This window comes from Vicugna pacos, chromosome 13 (genome assembly GCF_048564905.1).
Source record: "Vicugna pacos chromosome 13, VicPac4, whole genome shotgun sequence".
Taxonomy (NCBI): Eukaryota; Metazoa; Chordata; class Mammalia; order Artiodactyla; family Camelidae; genus Vicugna; species Vicugna pacos.
Genome location: NC_132999.1, coordinates 19,362,239 through 19,380,085, shown reverse-complemented (window position 1 = coordinate 19,380,085; position 17,847 = coordinate 19,362,239). Strand labels below are relative to the sequence as shown.

Sequence of the window (17,847 nt, the reverse complement as noted above, 5' to 3'; positions counted from 1 at the left end):
AAATTGTAAGTTATTGAAAATATGTCAGTATGATAATTTGATATACATATACATTGTGTAAGGAATCTCCCCAAGGACTTAATTAACATACCCATCAGTTCACTTTCTGTCCTCCCTTCCTCCCTCTCTTGTCTTCTTTATTGGTGAGAACATACAAGTTTTACTGTCTCAGGATATTTTAATTATATAATATGGTGTTATCAAGTATAGTCAGCGTGTTAAAAATTAGATCTTCAGATCTTATTCATCTTATAACCGGAAGTTTGTACCGTTTTACTAACCTCTCCCTATTTCCCCCAGCCTCTAGCCAGTGGCAACCACTTTTCTACTCTGTTTCTATGAGGTTGACTATTTTTTCTTAATCTTTTAAAAAAAATTTCATTTAGCATAATGTCCTCCAGATTTATCTGTTGTCTCAAATGACAAGATTTCCTTCTTTAAGGCTGAATAATATTCCATTGTATGTATATGTATGTGTGTGTGTACACCCAGTGAAATGCAAATTAATATCCAGACATACTACACTTTATTTTCTTTATCCAGTAATCTGTTGTTAAACACTTAGGTTTTTTCCATACCTTGGCTATTGTGAGCAATGCTGCTCTAAATGTGAAAGTACAAATATCTCTTCAAGTTAATTATTTTGTTTCCAAAGGAATTCAGAATATGCCCAGAGTGAAACTGCTAGATTGTATGGAAGTTCTGTTTTCAATCTCCATGCTGTTTTCCGTAGTGGCTGTACAAGTTTACATTCCAGCAGTGTACAGGGGTTTCCTTTTCTCCACGTACTTGCCAGCATTCGTTATCCACTGTCATTTTGATAATAGATTTCCTAACAGGTGTGAGGTGGTTTTGATATGCACTTCCCTAGGGATTAGTGAGATTGAGTACTTTTTATATATCTTTTGTCCATTTGTATTTCTTTTTAGAATAATGTCTATTTAGGTCCTTGGCCCACCTTTAAATTGGGGGGTAGGGTTTGGCAATTGAGTTGTATATGTTCCAAGAATATTTTGGATATTAATCCCTTAACAGATACATGGTTTGCAAATATATTCTCCTGTTCCATGGGTTGACTTTTCATTTGGTTGATGGTTCCCTTTGCTGTGCAGCTTTTTAGTTTGATGTAATCACACTTACTTATTTTTGCTTTTGTTCCCTTTGCTTTTGGTGTTAAACCCAAAAAATCATAGCCAAGACCAATGTCAAAACCCACTATGTTTTCTTATTGGAGTTTTATGGTTTCAGGTCTTACGTTCAAGTCTTTAATACATTTTGAGTTGATTTCTGAGTATGGTGTCAGTAGTGGTCTAGTTTCATTCCTCTTCACATGGCTGTCCAGTTTTCCAAACACCATTTATTGAAGATATCTTTTCCCAGTTGTATATCCTTGGCTCCTTTGTCATAAATTAATTGATCATGTAACTTTTTTTTTCTGGGTTCTCTATCCTGTCCCAGTGATCTTTTGTGTCTGTTTTTATGACAGTATCATATTGTTTGATTACTATAGCTTTGCCATATTGTTTGAAATCAGGAAGAGTAATGCCTCTAGCTTTGTTCTTTTTTTTCAAGATGGCTTTGGCTACTTTGGCTTTTCAGGTTCCAAAGTTTAAGGTTATTTATTCTATTTCTATGAAAAATGTCACTGGAGTTTTCATAGTGATTGCATTAAATCTGTAGATTGCCATGGGTAGTATGGACATTTTAATATTAATTCCTCCAATCCATGAACACAGACTATCTTTCCATTTATTTGTGTTTTCTTTCTTATAATCTTCAACATATAATTTCTCACCTTGGTAAAATTTATTCCTAAGTATTCTTAATTTCTTTTTTTGGATAGTTCATTGTTACTGCAGAGAGAAGCAACTGATATTTGTATATTAACTTTGTATCCTGAAACTTTACTGGAATTATTATTTCTAACAGTTTTTTGGTGGATTCTTTAGGGTTTTCTTTATATAGTACCATGTGATCAGCTAACAGTGACAATTTTACTTTCCTCCTTCCCAACATGAATGCCTTTTCTTTCTTTTTTTTCCCCCCTAACTGTCCTGGCTAGTACTGCTAGTACTTCTAGTACTATGTTGAATAAAACTGGTGACATTAGGCATCCTTGTCTTGTTCTTGATCTTAGAGGAAAAGCTTTCGGCATTTCACTGTTGACTATGTTGTTGTCCGTATCTGTGGGCTTGTCATATATAGCCTTTATTATGTTGAGGTACAGTCCCTCAATACCCAGTTTGTTGAGAATCTTTAACATGAATGGATGTTGAATTTTGTCAAATGCTTTTTCTGCTTCTATTGAGATCAGTTTTTATCTTTTATCTTGTTAATGTGGTATATATCACATTTATTGATTTGTGGCTATTGAACCATCCATGTACCACTGGAGTAAATCCCATTTGATCATGGTGTTTGATCCTTCTCATGTTGAATTCAGTTTGCTGATATTTTGTGAGGATTTTTGCATCTGTGTTCATCAGGGATATAGGCCTATAATTTTCTTTCTTGTAATGTTTTTGTCAGTCGTGGTATACCAGATGTCTTTGGTATCAAGGTAAAGCTGGCCTTGCAAAATGAGTTTGGAAGTGTTCTTTCCTTTCCTATTTTTGGAAGATATTGAGAAGGTTTGGTATTAATTATTCTTTAAATGTTTTGTAGCATTCACCAGTGAAGCCATCTGTCCCTGGACTTCTTTTTTTAAATCATTGAGAGGTTTTTGATTACTATTTCAATCTCCTTACTAGGAATTTGTTCAGATTTTCTGTTTCCTCATGATTCAGTCTTCATAGGTTGTATAGTTTGTAGGAATTTACCCACTTTTTCTGAGTTATCCAACTTGTTGGCATATACGTATTCACAGTGGATTTTGTGATCTTTTGTATTTCTGTGTTATCAGTTGTAATGTCTCCTGTTTCATTTATACTTTTATGTCAGTCCCCTTTTTTTCTTGGTAAGTCTAGTTAAAATTTGTCTATCTTGTTTATCTTTTCAAAAATCAGCTCTTAGTTTTATTGTTTTTTCTTTTCTTTTTAGTCTGTTTCATTTATTTCCATTCTAATCTTTGTTATTTCCTTCCTTTGGCTAGCCTGGAGCTTAGTTTGTTCTTCTCTTTCCAGTTCCTCCAGGTGTAAAGATACATGATGGAAAAAGGAAGATCTTTTTCCATCATGTATCACCGTAAACTTCCCTTTTAGAATGACTTTTGCTGCATCCCAGAAGTTTCACTATGTTTTGTTTTCATTTTCATTTGTCACAGAGTATTTTTTAATTTCTTCTTTGACCCATTGGTTGTTCAGGAGCATGCTGTTTAATCTCTACATATTTGTGAGTTTTCCAGTTTTCTTGTAATTGATTTCTAGTTTCATACAATTGTGGTTGGAAAATATGCTAGATATGATTTCAATCTTCTTAACTTTATTAGGACTTGTGGCCTAACATATGATCTATCCTGGAGAATATTCCATGTGCACCTGAGAAGAATGTGTACTCAGTTGCTTTTGGATGAAATGTTGTTTTGTCTTTTAGGTCCATCTTCTTGAACATGTAGTTTAAGTCCAATGCTTCCTTACTGATTTTCTGCCCAAATGATCCATTGTTGAAAGTGAAGTCTCCTGATACTGTAATATTGTCTTTTTCTCTCTTCCCAATTAATACTTGCTTTATGTATTTAGGTGCTCCCATTTTGGTTCATACTTACAACTATTATATCCTTTTGATTAATTGACATTTTTTAATGACCTTCTTTGTCTCATTACATTTTTTGACTTAGTTTATTTTGTATAAGTATAGCTACTCTTGCTTTCTTTTGGTTTTCGTTTGTATAGAATATCTTTTTCATCCCTCCACTTTCAATCTATGTGTGTCCTTTAAACTAGGTGAGAGTCTTTTAGTCAACATGTAGTTTGGTTTTGATTTTATCCATTCAGCCACTCTGTCTTTAGACATAGACAGAATTTAAATTTAATCAATTTAAAGTTATTTGTAAATTTCTTTTTAAATGAAGTATAGATGACTTACAATATTATGTTAGTTTCAAGTGTACAGCATTGTGATTCAGTATTTTCGCAGATTAGACTCCATCACAGGCTTTTACAAGATAATGGCTGTAATTCCCTGTGCTACACAGTATATCCTTGTTGCTTATCTATTTTATACATAGTGGTTTGTATCTGTTAATCCCATACCCCTAATCCTGTACCTCCCCCCTTTTCTATCCCCTTTGGTAACCACAGTTTGTTTTCTGTATCTGTTAGTCTGTGTGTTGCATATACATTCATTTGTATTATTTTGTAGATTCCACTTATAAGTGATTTGCAGTATTTGTCATTCTCATTTCACTAATCATGGTATTCTCTAGGTCCATCCCTGTTGCTGCAAATGGCAGCATTTCATTATTTTTATGGCTGATATTCCATTGTGTATGAATAAAACCCATCTTGTTAATCTAATCATCTGTTGATGGGCACTTGGGTTGCTTCCATATCTTGGCTATTATTATAAATAATGCTGAGATGAACAATGGGGTGTATGTAACTTTTTGACTTGGTGATTTTTTTTCCCCAGTATATATCCAAGAGTGAAATTGCTAAATTGTGTGGTAGTTCTTTTTTAGTTTTTTGAGGAATCCCCATACCGTTTTCCAGAGTAGCTGCACCAATGTACATTCCCACCAACAGTGTAAAAGGGTTACCTTTTCTCTACATCCTCTCCACCATTTGTTATTTGTAGACTTTTTGATGATAGCCATTCTGACCTTTGTGAGATGAGAGCTTATTGTTGTTTTGATTTGCATTTCCGATGATTAGCAATGTTGAGCATCTTCTCATGTGCCTGGTAGCCATATGTATGTCTTTTCAGAAAAATGTCTGATCAGGTCACTGCCCTTTTTTTTTTTTTTTTTTTTGATTGGGTTGTTTTGATATTGAGTTGTATGAGCTGTTTGTTTATTTTGAATATTAAACTCTTGTCAGTCGCATCGCTCACAAATAGTTCCTCCCATTTAGTAGGCTGTCTGTTCATTTTGTCTATGGTTTTCTTTACTGTGCGAAAGCTTTTAGGTTTAATTAGACCCCATTTGTTTATTTTTGCTTTTATTTTTTGCCTTAGGAGACTGATCCAAGAAAATAGTGCTGATTTATGTCAGGGTATTTTTGTCTATGTTCTCTTTTAGGAGTTTTATGGTTTCCATTCTTATGTGTAGGTCTCTGATCCATTTTGAGTTTATTTTTGTTTGTGAGAATGTTCTAATCTCATTGTTTCATATGTGGCTGTCCACTTTTCCTAGTACAACTTACTGAAGAGACTGTCTTTTCTCCATTGTATATTCCTGCCCCCTTGATGTAGATTAGTTGATTGTAGGTGTGGGTTAAAGTAATGTAGTTGTGGACTTATTATTGCTATTTTGTTCACTGTTTTCTGGTTAAATTCTTTTCTCTCTTAAATATCTACTCTAGGCTTTTCCTTTGTAGATACTATGGGGCTTATGTAAAACTTCTTATATATATAATAGTCTGTGTTAAGCTGATTAACTTCAAATGCATACAGCTCTCTCAAACCTCCACATTGCTTTGATCTCACAATTTGCATCTTTTTACATTGCATATTCATTTACAAATGATTGTATAATTATTTTTTTTACTTTTGTCTTTTGACCTTCATACTAGAATTATTAATTTATCAGCATTATTAGAGTTTTCTGAATTTAAGTATATACTTATCTTTACTGGTGGTTTTATACTTTTACATGTTTTCCTGTTACTCATTAGCATCCTTCCATGTCAGTGTGAAGAACTGCCTTTAACATTTTATACAAGGCTGAGCTAGAGATTAACTCCTTCAGTTTTTGTCTGGAAAACGTTTTCAGTTTTGAAGGGCAGCTTTGCCAAGTAGAATATTCTTAGTAGGCAATTTTTTTTTTCCTTTCAGCACTTTGAATATAATTTGTCTCATTGTGGATCTCTTGGATTCATCCTGTTTGGTACTCTCTGGGCTTTTTCTGGATTGGATGTCTGCTTTTTCCCTCAGATTAGGAAAGTTTTCAGCCATTAATTCTTTGAAAAGTTTTCCTGCCCCTTTCTCTTTTCCTTCTGGGATCTTTATAATGTGTGTATTGATCAATTTGATGGTGTCCCATAGGTCCCTTAAGCTGTCTTCACTCTTTTTATTTTTCCTTTATGCAACTCTGATGGGATGAATTCCATCGACTTACCTTTGAGTTTGCTGATCCTTTCTTCTGGTTGATCTAGTCTGCTGTTGGACTCTTCTAAATTTTTCAGTTCACTTATATCCCTCAGTTTTGTGATTTCTATTTGGTAATTTTTAATATTTTCTATTTCAATTGAAATTCTTTGTTCATGCTTGCTCTCCTGACCTTGGTGAGCATTTTTTTGACTATTATATTGAACTCTCTCTCAGGTAAGTCACTTAATATTTGTTTCATTAAGATCTGTTCTGGATATTTACCTTGTCCTTTTGTTTGGAACGTATCTTTTTGCTTCATTTCCTTTATTAGTGTCTTATGCATTTGATAAAATAGCAACTTCTTCCAGTCTTGAACAAATAGTCTCGGTAGATGATGGACCTTGTCATTCAGCCCGGTCTAAGCGTTGTTATTCTCAATCGTTTGTAATAGCCTGAGCCTCCTTTTTGGCTCTTAGTAGCTTCCAGTAGTTGACAGTGTGTTCCATCTGAGTATCCAAAGGCACAGGATGGGGTGGGGGGAGGCTGCAGTTAGCACCTTGATGCAGACTGATTACTCTGGACCCTCAGGCAGCAGCTGGGAAAGTATGTATTAAGCCCCTTCCAAGTTAAAAATGGACATTTTTGCCTGCTCCCTCTGGGCTGAGCACAGGTGTATAGTCACTAGGGGGTTGGGAGGAGTGCTCCTGCACTCATTAAGAATTTTTTGTTTGCTATAGTCCTGTGGAATTCTTGAATGTAGGCCCCACTGGCTATCAGAGCTAGGCGATCCACAGACCATTCCTTGGGTGTCAGACTTAAGAGACATGGCATAGACACATCCCTACAAGGCCCTCCAGGTAGATACTAGTGATTAGACAGGGCTGGAAGAAGGTGGGAGAGGCGTCCTGCAGCTTCCCCAGTCTGAGGAAGATTGCACTTGCCCTTGCACCTGGCTCTCGGGCAGCAGATTTTGAAGTATGCAGATAAACACCTCTTTCAGAGGAAGACTGAGAGAGATGGGTGCTTTTTGCCTGCCCTGAGGGGATAGCCACATGAGTGCTGTGTGCCCCAAAGAATGCTTATTTTCTACACTCTTCTGGCTCTCATGAATACAAGCTCTGTTGGCTTTCAGAGGTAGGTGTTTTGGGAGCCTTAAAAGTTGGGATACTGGATGTAGGGTCCAAACCCTTCACCCCGCAGTGCTGGGAGTTCCCTTCTGATGTATGGTACTACGCTGTTTATGGGGATTGTATCTTAGCCTTTCTTACCATATTTTGATGTGGGTATTTTCTCATTTGTCCAGTGTATAGGAGCTGCTCGGCTAGTTTCTGGACCTCTTTTAGAGGCAATTGTTTTGTATGTTATCTGTACATTTGGCATGTCCCTGGGAGGAGGGGAACTCTGGAGTCAACTTGGTCACCATCTTGATTGTCTCCTCCTTATCCTTAACATGAATAATTGAGAATTGCTTTATCTACAAGGATAGATTCATCATCTGTCCCCTTTGTTTTTAACCAACTTAAAATGGGGTTCAACTTCAATCATAATTTTAATTGTAATACAAGAAGGCTCTTCTGCAATGCTGGAAGCTTTCCTTATGAGTCACTTCTACATTCTTGTATATTAAGTTACAGAATTCCGCTTCAGTAAGCTTGTCACACATAGTATTGTGAAACCTAAAACTAAGAAGGATTTTAGGTGGTCAGGAGGTTGTGCTACAATCTGATGTACTGTAGTGATAACTGACTACTTGTGAAGAACATTTTGTCCCTTATCATAAACACTTCTGAATTAGAATATCTGAGAGACAGCCTGGAAACTTGCTTTTTAACAAGCTTTCCAGCTGATTATATTATAGACTAAAGTTAGAGTTCATGTTGCTCTCTAGAATGTATCATTGTATTATTCTTGACATCATTTGCTGGTTTCTGCACCTACTAGTTTATTCTCTTGTCTTTTATCTCTAGTCTTTTATCACTAGATGAACTTAACATGTAATCTGACATGCAGTTCAATTCCTTAGCCCACTGTCCTTCCTCAGAAGAGTACTGGTATTCTGTGTTGGTATTCTGATTCAGTGGGATTTAACTAGGTACAAACGGCAGAAGCAACTAAAATGTCACTTTTTGTCTTTCCCTAAAATGTAGGGAATGGTGGAAAGAGGAAGTTCCACAAGTGATTTTGATACAGCAATTTTTGTGTAATTTTTTGAATAGCTTTGTTATTTATCCTGTTATTCTGTTTTTACACCAAACTGCAAGTAGAATTGCTTTTCTTATATAATAAACAAATTTTAATTTAGATTTTAGCATTAGTTATGATTTCTTTTTCTAATAGGTGTCATCTTTAAGAAATGAAAAGCGTGGCTCGTCGTATCTTGTCTCTGCCCCAGAAGGCGGTTCATTGGAATTTGTTGACCAGCATTCTCAGGGCACAGGAGCACATTACATGGAAACCTACTTAAAAAAGAAGCGAGTGTACTGAGTTAAGTTCTCTCCTTAAAACCTCCTAGGGTTCTTTGCAGTATCTCTGCTGTTCATCGCTGCCTTAACTACATTCAGACTAGCCATATCCTTTAAATACGGGTTAAAAACTTCCCACAAGGAACTCTGCTGTGCAGCAGGCAGAATTGCCAAATTTAAAAAAAAAAATAAGTAGCAATAAGAAGAGACATCAATTGAGGACATTTTCCACTAGCATTAGATGTATCTTAATCTGATATTAACTTACATAGTCCATTGGAGAAATTAATATATGTTCCAATACTCCTTGTTTAGGAGTGGGAATAATTTTGACACCATATATTAAAGTTTGAAGCAATAAATGGGAAATGTTCTTATTTCCCGAGCCTTAGAATGAGTTTTCAATAAGCCATTGTACATTTCAGTTTACTTTCCCTAGAACTACAAGAGCGCAAGTACAAAATACCGTGATAGTAATGTTATAAAGATGCTCTACATGCAGACAAAATTATTAGCCCCATACAAGTCATGCAAAATTAAACTGAAACACGGTGATAGTGACATATAAGATATACACTACTACAGATGCTTTACTTGTTATTTACCATTTATACCTTTTCTTAGAAACAAGACATTTTAAGAAAAGTAGCTTTGATCTAATTTCAGGGGTTGCCAAACAACTAACTCCCTGCAGTCAAATTGAGTCCTCCACCTGTTTTTGTACTGCCTGCAAGCTAAGAATGAGGTTTACATTTTTAAATGTTAGAGGGGAAAAAACTGACTTGAAAATTATTTGGCCCTTTATAAAGTTCAATGACTCCTGATATAATACCGTTAATTCTCTAATCCTTTACTTCACCTACAAAATTTGTAAGTGGCAAGGAACATAGGTTTCTGTGTCATACTTCACAGCACAGACCAGTGATGATCTGATTACTAGAACAGGGTATATTTTGGTCATCAAATGCCCTAGTTCCATAATACAGTAAAGCAGCAATTCTGCCCTTCCTGAAGTCTTATGGAAGGAACAGTATTAATAACCATTTTGAGGAAACAAGCTATACTTCATTCTCTGCTTTGTCTCTTGTTCTTTTGCAGTGTATTAGGCTGAAAAATTATCAGCTATTTAACCCAATTTACTGTTGCATACAACTTTTGACATCACCATTTCCTGAAGAGCTTGGTATTAAATGCATGAGAAACCCTTTTGCCATCTAGACATTTGTAAGTTTGTTCCTTGTTACGAGACTGTAATTGATGATGTGGAGTTTAGGCAATCTCAGTGATCAGAGTCTTTTTGAAATCAGATCATTAAATATCTTGTAATTATGATAGAAAGTATCTCTCCTGTTTTAATTATGAAGTTAAAAATTAATTATGAAGTTAAAAATTGGTACATATGGTATGATTTGTGAAGAGTTTTACTTGGTCTAATTTATTGCATATATTAGCTTCTATTGGCAATGACAGCTAGAAAGTTAAGAGCATTTCTAGTAAGTATACTACCCATAAATAACTGATCAGGACAGGCATCAATCAATTCTGACTCAGCAGCTCAATAATGGATTCTCCATGCTCTGCACTTCTTCCCTTTTTCCTGTTGCATTAGCCTCTTCAATGCTTTGTCACACCTCTACAACAGTACAAATAGAAGAAAGGGAAGCAGGAAGAGGTTGGAAGAACTGAAAGACAGATAAGTACAAATTAAGTGGTGTCAGTAATAAGGACCATTACCCCCACCCCCCAGCCATAGTCTATACTGTTATTTTTCTATGTAAACAAACTGTTTGAAATGCTTTGAAAATGAATCTTAATATTAAAAGGCATATGCATGTGAAGTGTCTAGTATATTTATTTGTATAAAGAGTAAACAAAGTGCATATAGAGTGGCCACAGGTTTGACACAGAGAGAGACCTTAGTGATGTAAGGTTATTGGAAAGATTTAAATGGCAAAGTTTATTGTTGCCATTGAATCAATACAGACCTCTTTCAAGCTCAAAAGGGGAAAAGTAATGATACCAAAACAAATGCTACACAGCATTGATGCAGACTCTTGGTCAAAAAAGATCGTATGGTTCACATTGAATCAGAGATTTTACATTTTTGATTACCCAGCTACCTCCAAGCAAACCGGCAACCGTCTAGTGGATCCTGAATTCCATAGTGCTTCCAGATGGGTCGGTCTTTCAAGTTTTACAACGTAAGGTGGCAGTCAAAATAGTGATCGACTCTTGCAGATGGATGGTAAGTACTGAAACACTAAGAACAGTGCAATGTATGTGGTATATATATATATTCTGACATTCAGTATCCGACATCAATGCTGGAACAGCTTGCCCCGAAGTGGTAGAGTTATAAAAGAATGTACATTACCTGGACATTTCTGAAAAGCATGTGTAAGAGCATCCAGGTTCTTGGAGTCAATCCTGACTAAAGGTGTATGTTTAGGAAAGCACTGGCACAGGCTTAGTTCTCGAGAAGTAACATCATGCAGCAAAGTATTCCATACCTGTCCCCCTGGCTGTGACCGGTTTCTAAAATAGGTACCACTGGTCACCCAAGGGGACAGGGGCTAAGCCATTGCAGAAACAACTCAGTTTATGTCCTACTGTTGACAGGAATACACTCATCTTTGTAGAGAAACAAGAGTATACTAACTGATACCTAGTATTTCAAGAATGCTTTGTCTATCACTGTAGATGCTGAAATTTGAGGGCATGTTAAGAGTGTCGGCTAAGTCCATCAATCTTTATGTGCCAAAAAAAGATTTCAGATAAACTGGCAGCTAACAAAAATTAGGTTGAGATGACTTTGTCAAGCTCCTCTTATTTTGGAAACTCCTCCTCTGGTACTCAAGGGTGATGGTAAGTAAATTAACCAGACGAAACAGTGGTGTATTCTTCCCAAAAGGAGGAGTGCTTAAGTGCTTTCTAATATTTTGGTTGTTATTATTTGTCAGTGTTTTACTGGTGCCAAATTTAAAGGAAGTACTTTCGCATATTAAGCACTACAGTGTGCCTTACACATGGATACGTACCCAAGTATCATTTTAGGCAGAATACAAACTTTTTCCATTAAAAACAAATTTTTTAAAAATGGCTTGGCTATTGGCTGGGGAGAGAACTTTTACAGAGTAGAATTTAAATGTTATACATGCTGCTTATTTTAAAAGTGCTTCAAATCCTTCAATAAGGTTTTGAAAGGTTGTCCGATTAGATGGTTGGAATTCCCAGCATTTTCTCATGAGTTGATAAACCTGTAGAAAGAAAAAAAACTAAACATTAGATTTGGAAACTTTTTAAAAAATAATTACAGAAAGATCAAGAAAATAATTTTGGAAATGTAAATGATTTTCCTTAATGAGTAAGACTAGAAAACAAGAGTATCTGAGTAATTGAAAATATGAAATTATTATTTATGAACTATGGTTGTCACATTTTCTATATTTGGGAAGCTCATAAGTTAATTGACCTTCAGAAAAAATCCAGATAATGACGTGATAGCTCAGTTTAGACTGAAATCTCCTCACTGGCTGCTTAATTCTTCAGCTCCTGCACGCTTCAGTACATCTTAAATAGTCTAAATTTAGTCTTAAAGGCTCAATTCACAGAGAAATGCTGTGGAGAAGTGAGATGAAACACACACATGCACCTGTGTGTGTCTGTCATGGTACGGCTACCGCAAAACACGCTCCTTAGGGTGTGCCTGCTTTTGAAGGGAATCCCTTGCTTTAAGTGTAACTGGTGGCTGTCATGATTTTCTTATCTGAAATTCAGCTTCAGAAAACTGTCTGGAAGTATTCTACCACTTCCTGCTCCCCCACTCCAGTCGGATGCTGGATAACTCAAGTGGTGAAAACATTAAAAATAAGTTGTTTTATTACTGTGAAATGGCCCATAAATACCTCTTCTGGACAGTTAGGTGGACAAGGCAAACGTTTTCCTTCTTTCAATGTATTCACAAGTCTTGTTACCGTCATCTGGCCATGAGTTGGGCCTATCATTTTCAGGAACAACTATGTAAAAATAAAACCAAACAGAATACTTTACTTTACACATATATTAAGGAAAAGTGTCTTGGACTTTGATTTAATTTCCCATTAATTCTAGAAATTTTACCTTTCCATTTGAACACACTGATTGGGCCCCACTTAAGAACAACACTTACAAAGCAGAGGGATGGACACGTTTTCATTGGATGCTAGATTGTAACGACAGACAAGTAAGACTTACTGCCATGGGACTGGAGTCTGAATCACAGTAAGTAAGCAGCTCGTGCAGAGTCACTCCAAAGGACCAGACATCAGAGGCGATGTAAAATTTACACTGAATTAAACATTCTGGAGCATACCTGAAAGAAAGCAGAACATAAAACTTCACTTCCTGGAAAGCGTATTCCAAAAAACATGACAGAGTAACTCAGAAACATCAGCTCTCTGGTGTTTCTTAGAATTTAATATTCTAAGACATGTGAGAGTGTTATGTGTTCGTCGCCTGTGGGGCACACCTGACACACAGTTCAGTACCCACTCTGGGCCCCCCGTAGCACATACCTGCTCCCAAACACCAGTAAGACAAGCCCGTGCTCTCATTCCTCCATGGGGAGGGAGCGGCAGTGACCTCACTGTTCAGTCCTCTTCCAAAGTCAGCTGTTTTGGTGAATGATATCCAATTGCCTGAGCCAGAAATTGAGGCACCTCCATAGCCGTTCTCCTAAACACCACTATCACTGTCCGAGGTCATACCATCACTGGCTCTGGCCGAACTGGACTCCCATCTTGCTCCTCTCCTTTGTCCCTGCCCTTAATCCCCCAACAGCATCCCAAAGCTCTTGGGACAGAGCCCTCGCTCTGTAACTCGGCAACGCCCGAGACCTCCCTTCACGATGCGGCCACACGAGGCTGATTTCAGTTCTTGGGACAGCCCCTGCTCTGTCCCCTTCTTGCTGTCACACGTGCCGCCTCCTCACCATCTTTACTAACCCCCAGGAATCCTTTAAGGCCTTATCTTAACAGAACTTCCAGAAAACCAAGCCCGAACCCTTCTACAGTTACGGAATCACAGAAGTGGCTGCCTCCCCCAGTAAATCCTTGACTCAGCCGTCTTGTTCACCGCCACGTCTCTAGTACTTGTTACAGGCTAGGACCTTGATACCTATTTGCGTAAGGAGTAAATTCCAAAAATCCTAAGTCTTTCTAATCTTGACTAGTAAGAGACATTAACATAGCTAGGAAAGGGCCTGTCACAACAGTGGAAACCCTACGAAGTGCTGATGAAATCCGTTTGATTCAGTTACCAGAACACAGGGCTGTCCCGGTCGTCCTTGACGGTGTAATACTCCTTATCAGTTTCAATTGCTTTGGTCAGACCGAAGTCTCCAATTTTCACTTGGTGTTCACTCTCAACAAGGACATTTCTTGCTGCTAAGTCCCGGTGGACGTACTGCCGAGAACCCAGGTAGTCCATCCCCTGAGGAAGAGAAGTAAGGGAGAGCGCGCTGCTGCAACCAGCCCAGGCTGGATTTTGTAGCTATCGTTTCATAACAAAAAAACACAAATGTCATTTCATTCACGTATCACTGAATTTTTTTTTGATTTTTACTTTTATGCAAAAATAGTAAGACCACCTAATTTAAAGAAATACACATTAAAGTAGCCGTATTAACAAATCAGTTCACTTTCTTAACAGAGACTAATCTTTTCACGCAAATCATGTAGAGCAAGACAAACGTAGCACAATTATTGGAAAGTTTCCCACTTGCAGCCTAGTTACAAACCCATCACCCAGGACAGAGTGCCGGATTTGTTTCACCTTTACCGTGCTGTCTCTTTTTTCTTTTTACCTTGCAAATCTGAACAGCATATTTTAACTGCTGTTTGAGGTTAATTTTGTTCTTATTCTTTGGAAGATATTCCTTAAGGCTTCCCGAAGGCAGAAATTCCATGATGAGCTTAATACCATTTCCTCCTGTTCAGGGAAAAAACACCTATCAGTACGAGGCTGCCAGATGAAGGAACTGTGTGAGAGTAAAGGGCACACGATCTGGAGTCATGGCACCTGAACTGGCTTCAGCTTTGCCCCTGCATCACAGGCAGGTCCCCGAACCTCTCAGGCCCCAGAGCCTCGGGATCCTTACGCTTGTGCACCCACCCCAGGGCCGCCAGCACGCACTGAGACACCTCCGTGTTCTGCAAACCGCTAGGCAAATGATTTTTTAAAATTATGAGCCATGTCATTTCACCACCAATTTTAAAGTACAATCCCCAACTATTGGACCGGCTTGTAAAAGATAACACTTCTCAGTAAGTACTACTTGCCACCTTGATTTAGACAACTAGGAAACGAAATACCCCGGCTCGTGCTGGAGCAGGAGAGCAGGGCAAGGAGGGGAGCGGGGGGGTCAGCTTCACCTGGCCTCAGGGCCCGACTGTGCGGGTCTCAGGACAGGCGAAGTCCAGGCCCCAGCGTGGGTGTGGGAGCAGCCGGGAGAGGCAATGCTGGAATCATCCCCTTTCCTGGAAGCTCTGCTGAGGGATCTGACGGTGCGTACGCCTCCGAAGCCCAGGCCCCTGGGGGCCCTCAGCTGGCGTGCTCAGGCGGCCCAGAGAAGGCGAGGGTACTGCCTGCTCAGCACCGGCCTTCAGGACCCCAGGCAGTCACTACGTCTCTAAACCAGCCCGCCTGTGCGCAACGTACCGTCCTCGGTGCAGATGCCTTTGTACTTCACAATGTTCTCGTGATAAAGGTTTCTTAAGATTTCGATTTCCTTCTTCAGATCAGCTATGTGGTTCCCTCCGCTCTCAGGCTTCAGAGATTTGACAGCCACCTGCTCCCCTGTATTGTCCCCCTCGGGGTCGTATCTGCAGAGCTCAACCTTCCCGAAGTGGCCCTGGAGGGAAAGATGCACGTGCTTGATCAGGGCAGCCCCAGCCTGTGCCGCAGGGACACACTTCCGAGACGAGGCGTGCTCCTCGGGCCGCTCCCCTGAAGGCCGACACGGCCTGGTCACAGTCCTTCCTCCCTCGGCTCACCTGCCACCCCTTCTACTACTAAGCTGTGACAAAAGTATCAAGTGATGTCAATCCCAGCTTCCGTGAAAATGTAACCCAAACAGCAGTGAAGGTTATTTCTGGACACGCAGGACAGCCCTGGGCCCACGCTCCAGGGGAAGCCCCACAACGTAGCTGCGAAGAGCATGGTGTGAGGCGTCTTTAGAAGATGTGGGTCCGATCCCAGCTAAGCTACTTGAGAGTGACGCGGGCCCAGTCACCTAGGCGTCCGAGCGCGCACCAGAGGTGCTCAGTGCACACAGTGGTGATGAACCCCTAGGGGGGTTGTGAGGAAGCAAAAACGCTGAGCTGTAGGTGCTCAGCACATGGCCTTGGTACGTGACAGGTACTCCAGGTGGGACAAAATCTTTGTTTACTTAATGACAACCTATGAAGATGCCAATTCCAGTAGCTTCTCTAGTCACATGTCCTGTTAGAAAACTGCCATTCCAAGTCCAAAGGGAAAGCTAGCCTTCTATTTTGGTGTTTTATGTAGGAAACCCATCCCTCATTTAAGCAACCCCACGGGATATATATTCCCAGAAAAGTCAGAGATACGTACAGATGTCCCCAAATCTCCCCCTTTCTATTCTCTTCCGGCCCTTAGAGAAAAACCGAGTCTCTGGAGGGGCTGACGATGTCCTGTGCGTGGAGACGGGTGCAATGCACGCCGTCACCGTGTGAGCGTCAGGTGGAGACACACACAATCCCCTGTGATGTCAGTGGCCCAAAGAAAACACAGGAAGAGGCTTTCTCTGATCAACTTGGACCAGAAATGAGAGAACAGAGAGCAGCTCTGGATGTCCAGAGAGGTGAGGGGCGAGCAGGGACTCGAATGAAACTTGCCTCTCCCAAGTCACGGATCCTCTTTAAGAACCGCTTTTCAAAATGTGTGGGATCCACTTCGGTTGCCGGCTTTTTTTCTGATACGATGTCTGGATCTAACAGAAGAGAAGAGAAGACATGTGAAAGGCAGGGAGTGGCCCTCACGGGCTCCCGGCTCGGGCTGCTCAGGGCGAGGCAGCACGAGCGGAGACTTACTCTGCTCCTCCAGCTTGTTGATGTCTCTCATGATGGCTCGGAAGAACGGTCTCTGGTTGGGGTCGTAGTTCATGCAGCGGGTCATAAGGTCAGCCAGCTCCTTACAAGACGGTGTCACTGGCCTGCACCGGCTTTCGTAGAACCTCTCTTTCTGTAAAGAAAAGAACCACGTAGAAGAAACCAAAGGAACCCTCCCAACCCCCAAAAGTCTTAGCCCCAGGTCAGAAAGAGCTCCCTAACAATCCCTAATTTAATTCCCAACAGCTCTTCTTAAAGGTAGACTTTATAAACGTGTGTGCATGCCACTGCCTTTTTCCAGCTGTGGGAAACCTCAGTCCTGATACTAAAATAATCTAGATTTAAGGAAGACGGGCGGTGTAACCGCCCAGTTCCGAAAGCTGTATTCCAGTGAAGTCACGCAACCTTCTGGAATACTATTTGGCAACATGTACAGAAATCTTCTGATTCTTCAAACCCTTTGACTCATTAATTCCAATTATTGAATGACTCAGAAATAAGTCAGATATAAACATTAATGTTTAAAGATATTCCTTGCGGAATAAAAATAGAACATTACAAATTTGAAAACATCCTGAATGCTAAATATAAAATTAGTTAAATTAGAGTTTAATCAAACAGCGAACTCTTACCTTAAATTAGTACAAATGTTAAGACTTATTTAATCATACAGGAAAGTACCCACTACATTAAATGAAAAAATACAGCACATGTAACTGTATCTAGCACGATTCCAATTTTGTTTAAGAAGAGAGACTAACAGACTGGAAGACAACATGCTAAAGCGTTAAGCAGTAGTCGCAGTGCCCAGAATATAGTGAGTAATACTTCTTTTTTTTTTTTTTTAATAGTTCCCTGTATTTTCCAGATTCTCACCAATGGGGTTAATACTTTAAAAAACAAAGTGGAATCACTACATTCTAGGCTGGATTTAAGAAGCTGCCCCCACTATCGGAGTGTCTCACCCTTCCAGCCTCCAGGGCAGCCCGGTGGAAGGGCCGCCCAACCCACCGACTTGGGAGGAGATGGGGGCTCTCTTTTATCAAAGGGACAGACCCTTCCTTACACCATCTCTGCATGTTGCTCAGCCC

General features: G+C 39.4%; 2 protein-coding genes across 15 annotated transcripts in view; one reads left to right on the top strand and one right to left on the bottom strand.

Annotated features, from left to right (window-relative positions):
- Positions 1–10,486, top strand: part of RAVER2 (ribonucleoprotein, PTB binding 2) — a 97,372-nt gene extending 86,886 nt beyond the window's left edge. For both annotated transcript variants that reach the window (XM_015240196.3, XM_072974299.1), the window contains exon 12: positions 8,524–10,486. In XM_015240196.3, coding sequence (XP_015095682.2) covers positions 8,524–8,670 — 147 coding nt within the window. In that variant the 3' untranslated portion in view covers positions 8,671–10,486. The remainder of the gene's footprint in view (positions 1–8,523) is intronic.
- JAK1 (Janus kinase 1) overlaps positions 10,483–17,847 on the bottom strand; it is a 210,039-nt gene continuing 202,674 nt past the window's right edge. For all 13 annotated transcript variants that reach the window (XM_072974293.1, XM_072974291.1, XM_072974298.1 and 10 more), the window contains 8 exons: positions 16,739–16,889; positions 16,544–16,638; positions 15,345–15,537; positions 14,491–14,615; positions 13,945–14,117; positions 12,882–12,999; positions 12,554–12,664; positions 10,483–11,905 (listed from right to left, as the gene is read on the bottom strand). In XM_072974293.1, coding sequence (XP_072830394.1) covers positions 11,810–11,905; positions 12,554–12,664; positions 12,882–12,999; positions 13,945–14,117; positions 14,491–14,615; positions 15,345–15,537; positions 16,544–16,638; positions 16,739–16,889 — 1,062 coding nt within the window. In that variant the 3' untranslated portion in view covers positions 10,483–11,809. The remainder of the gene's footprint in view (positions 11,906–12,553; positions 12,665–12,881; positions 13,000–13,944; positions 14,118–14,490; positions 14,616–15,344; positions 15,538–16,543; positions 16,639–16,738; positions 16,890–17,847) is intronic.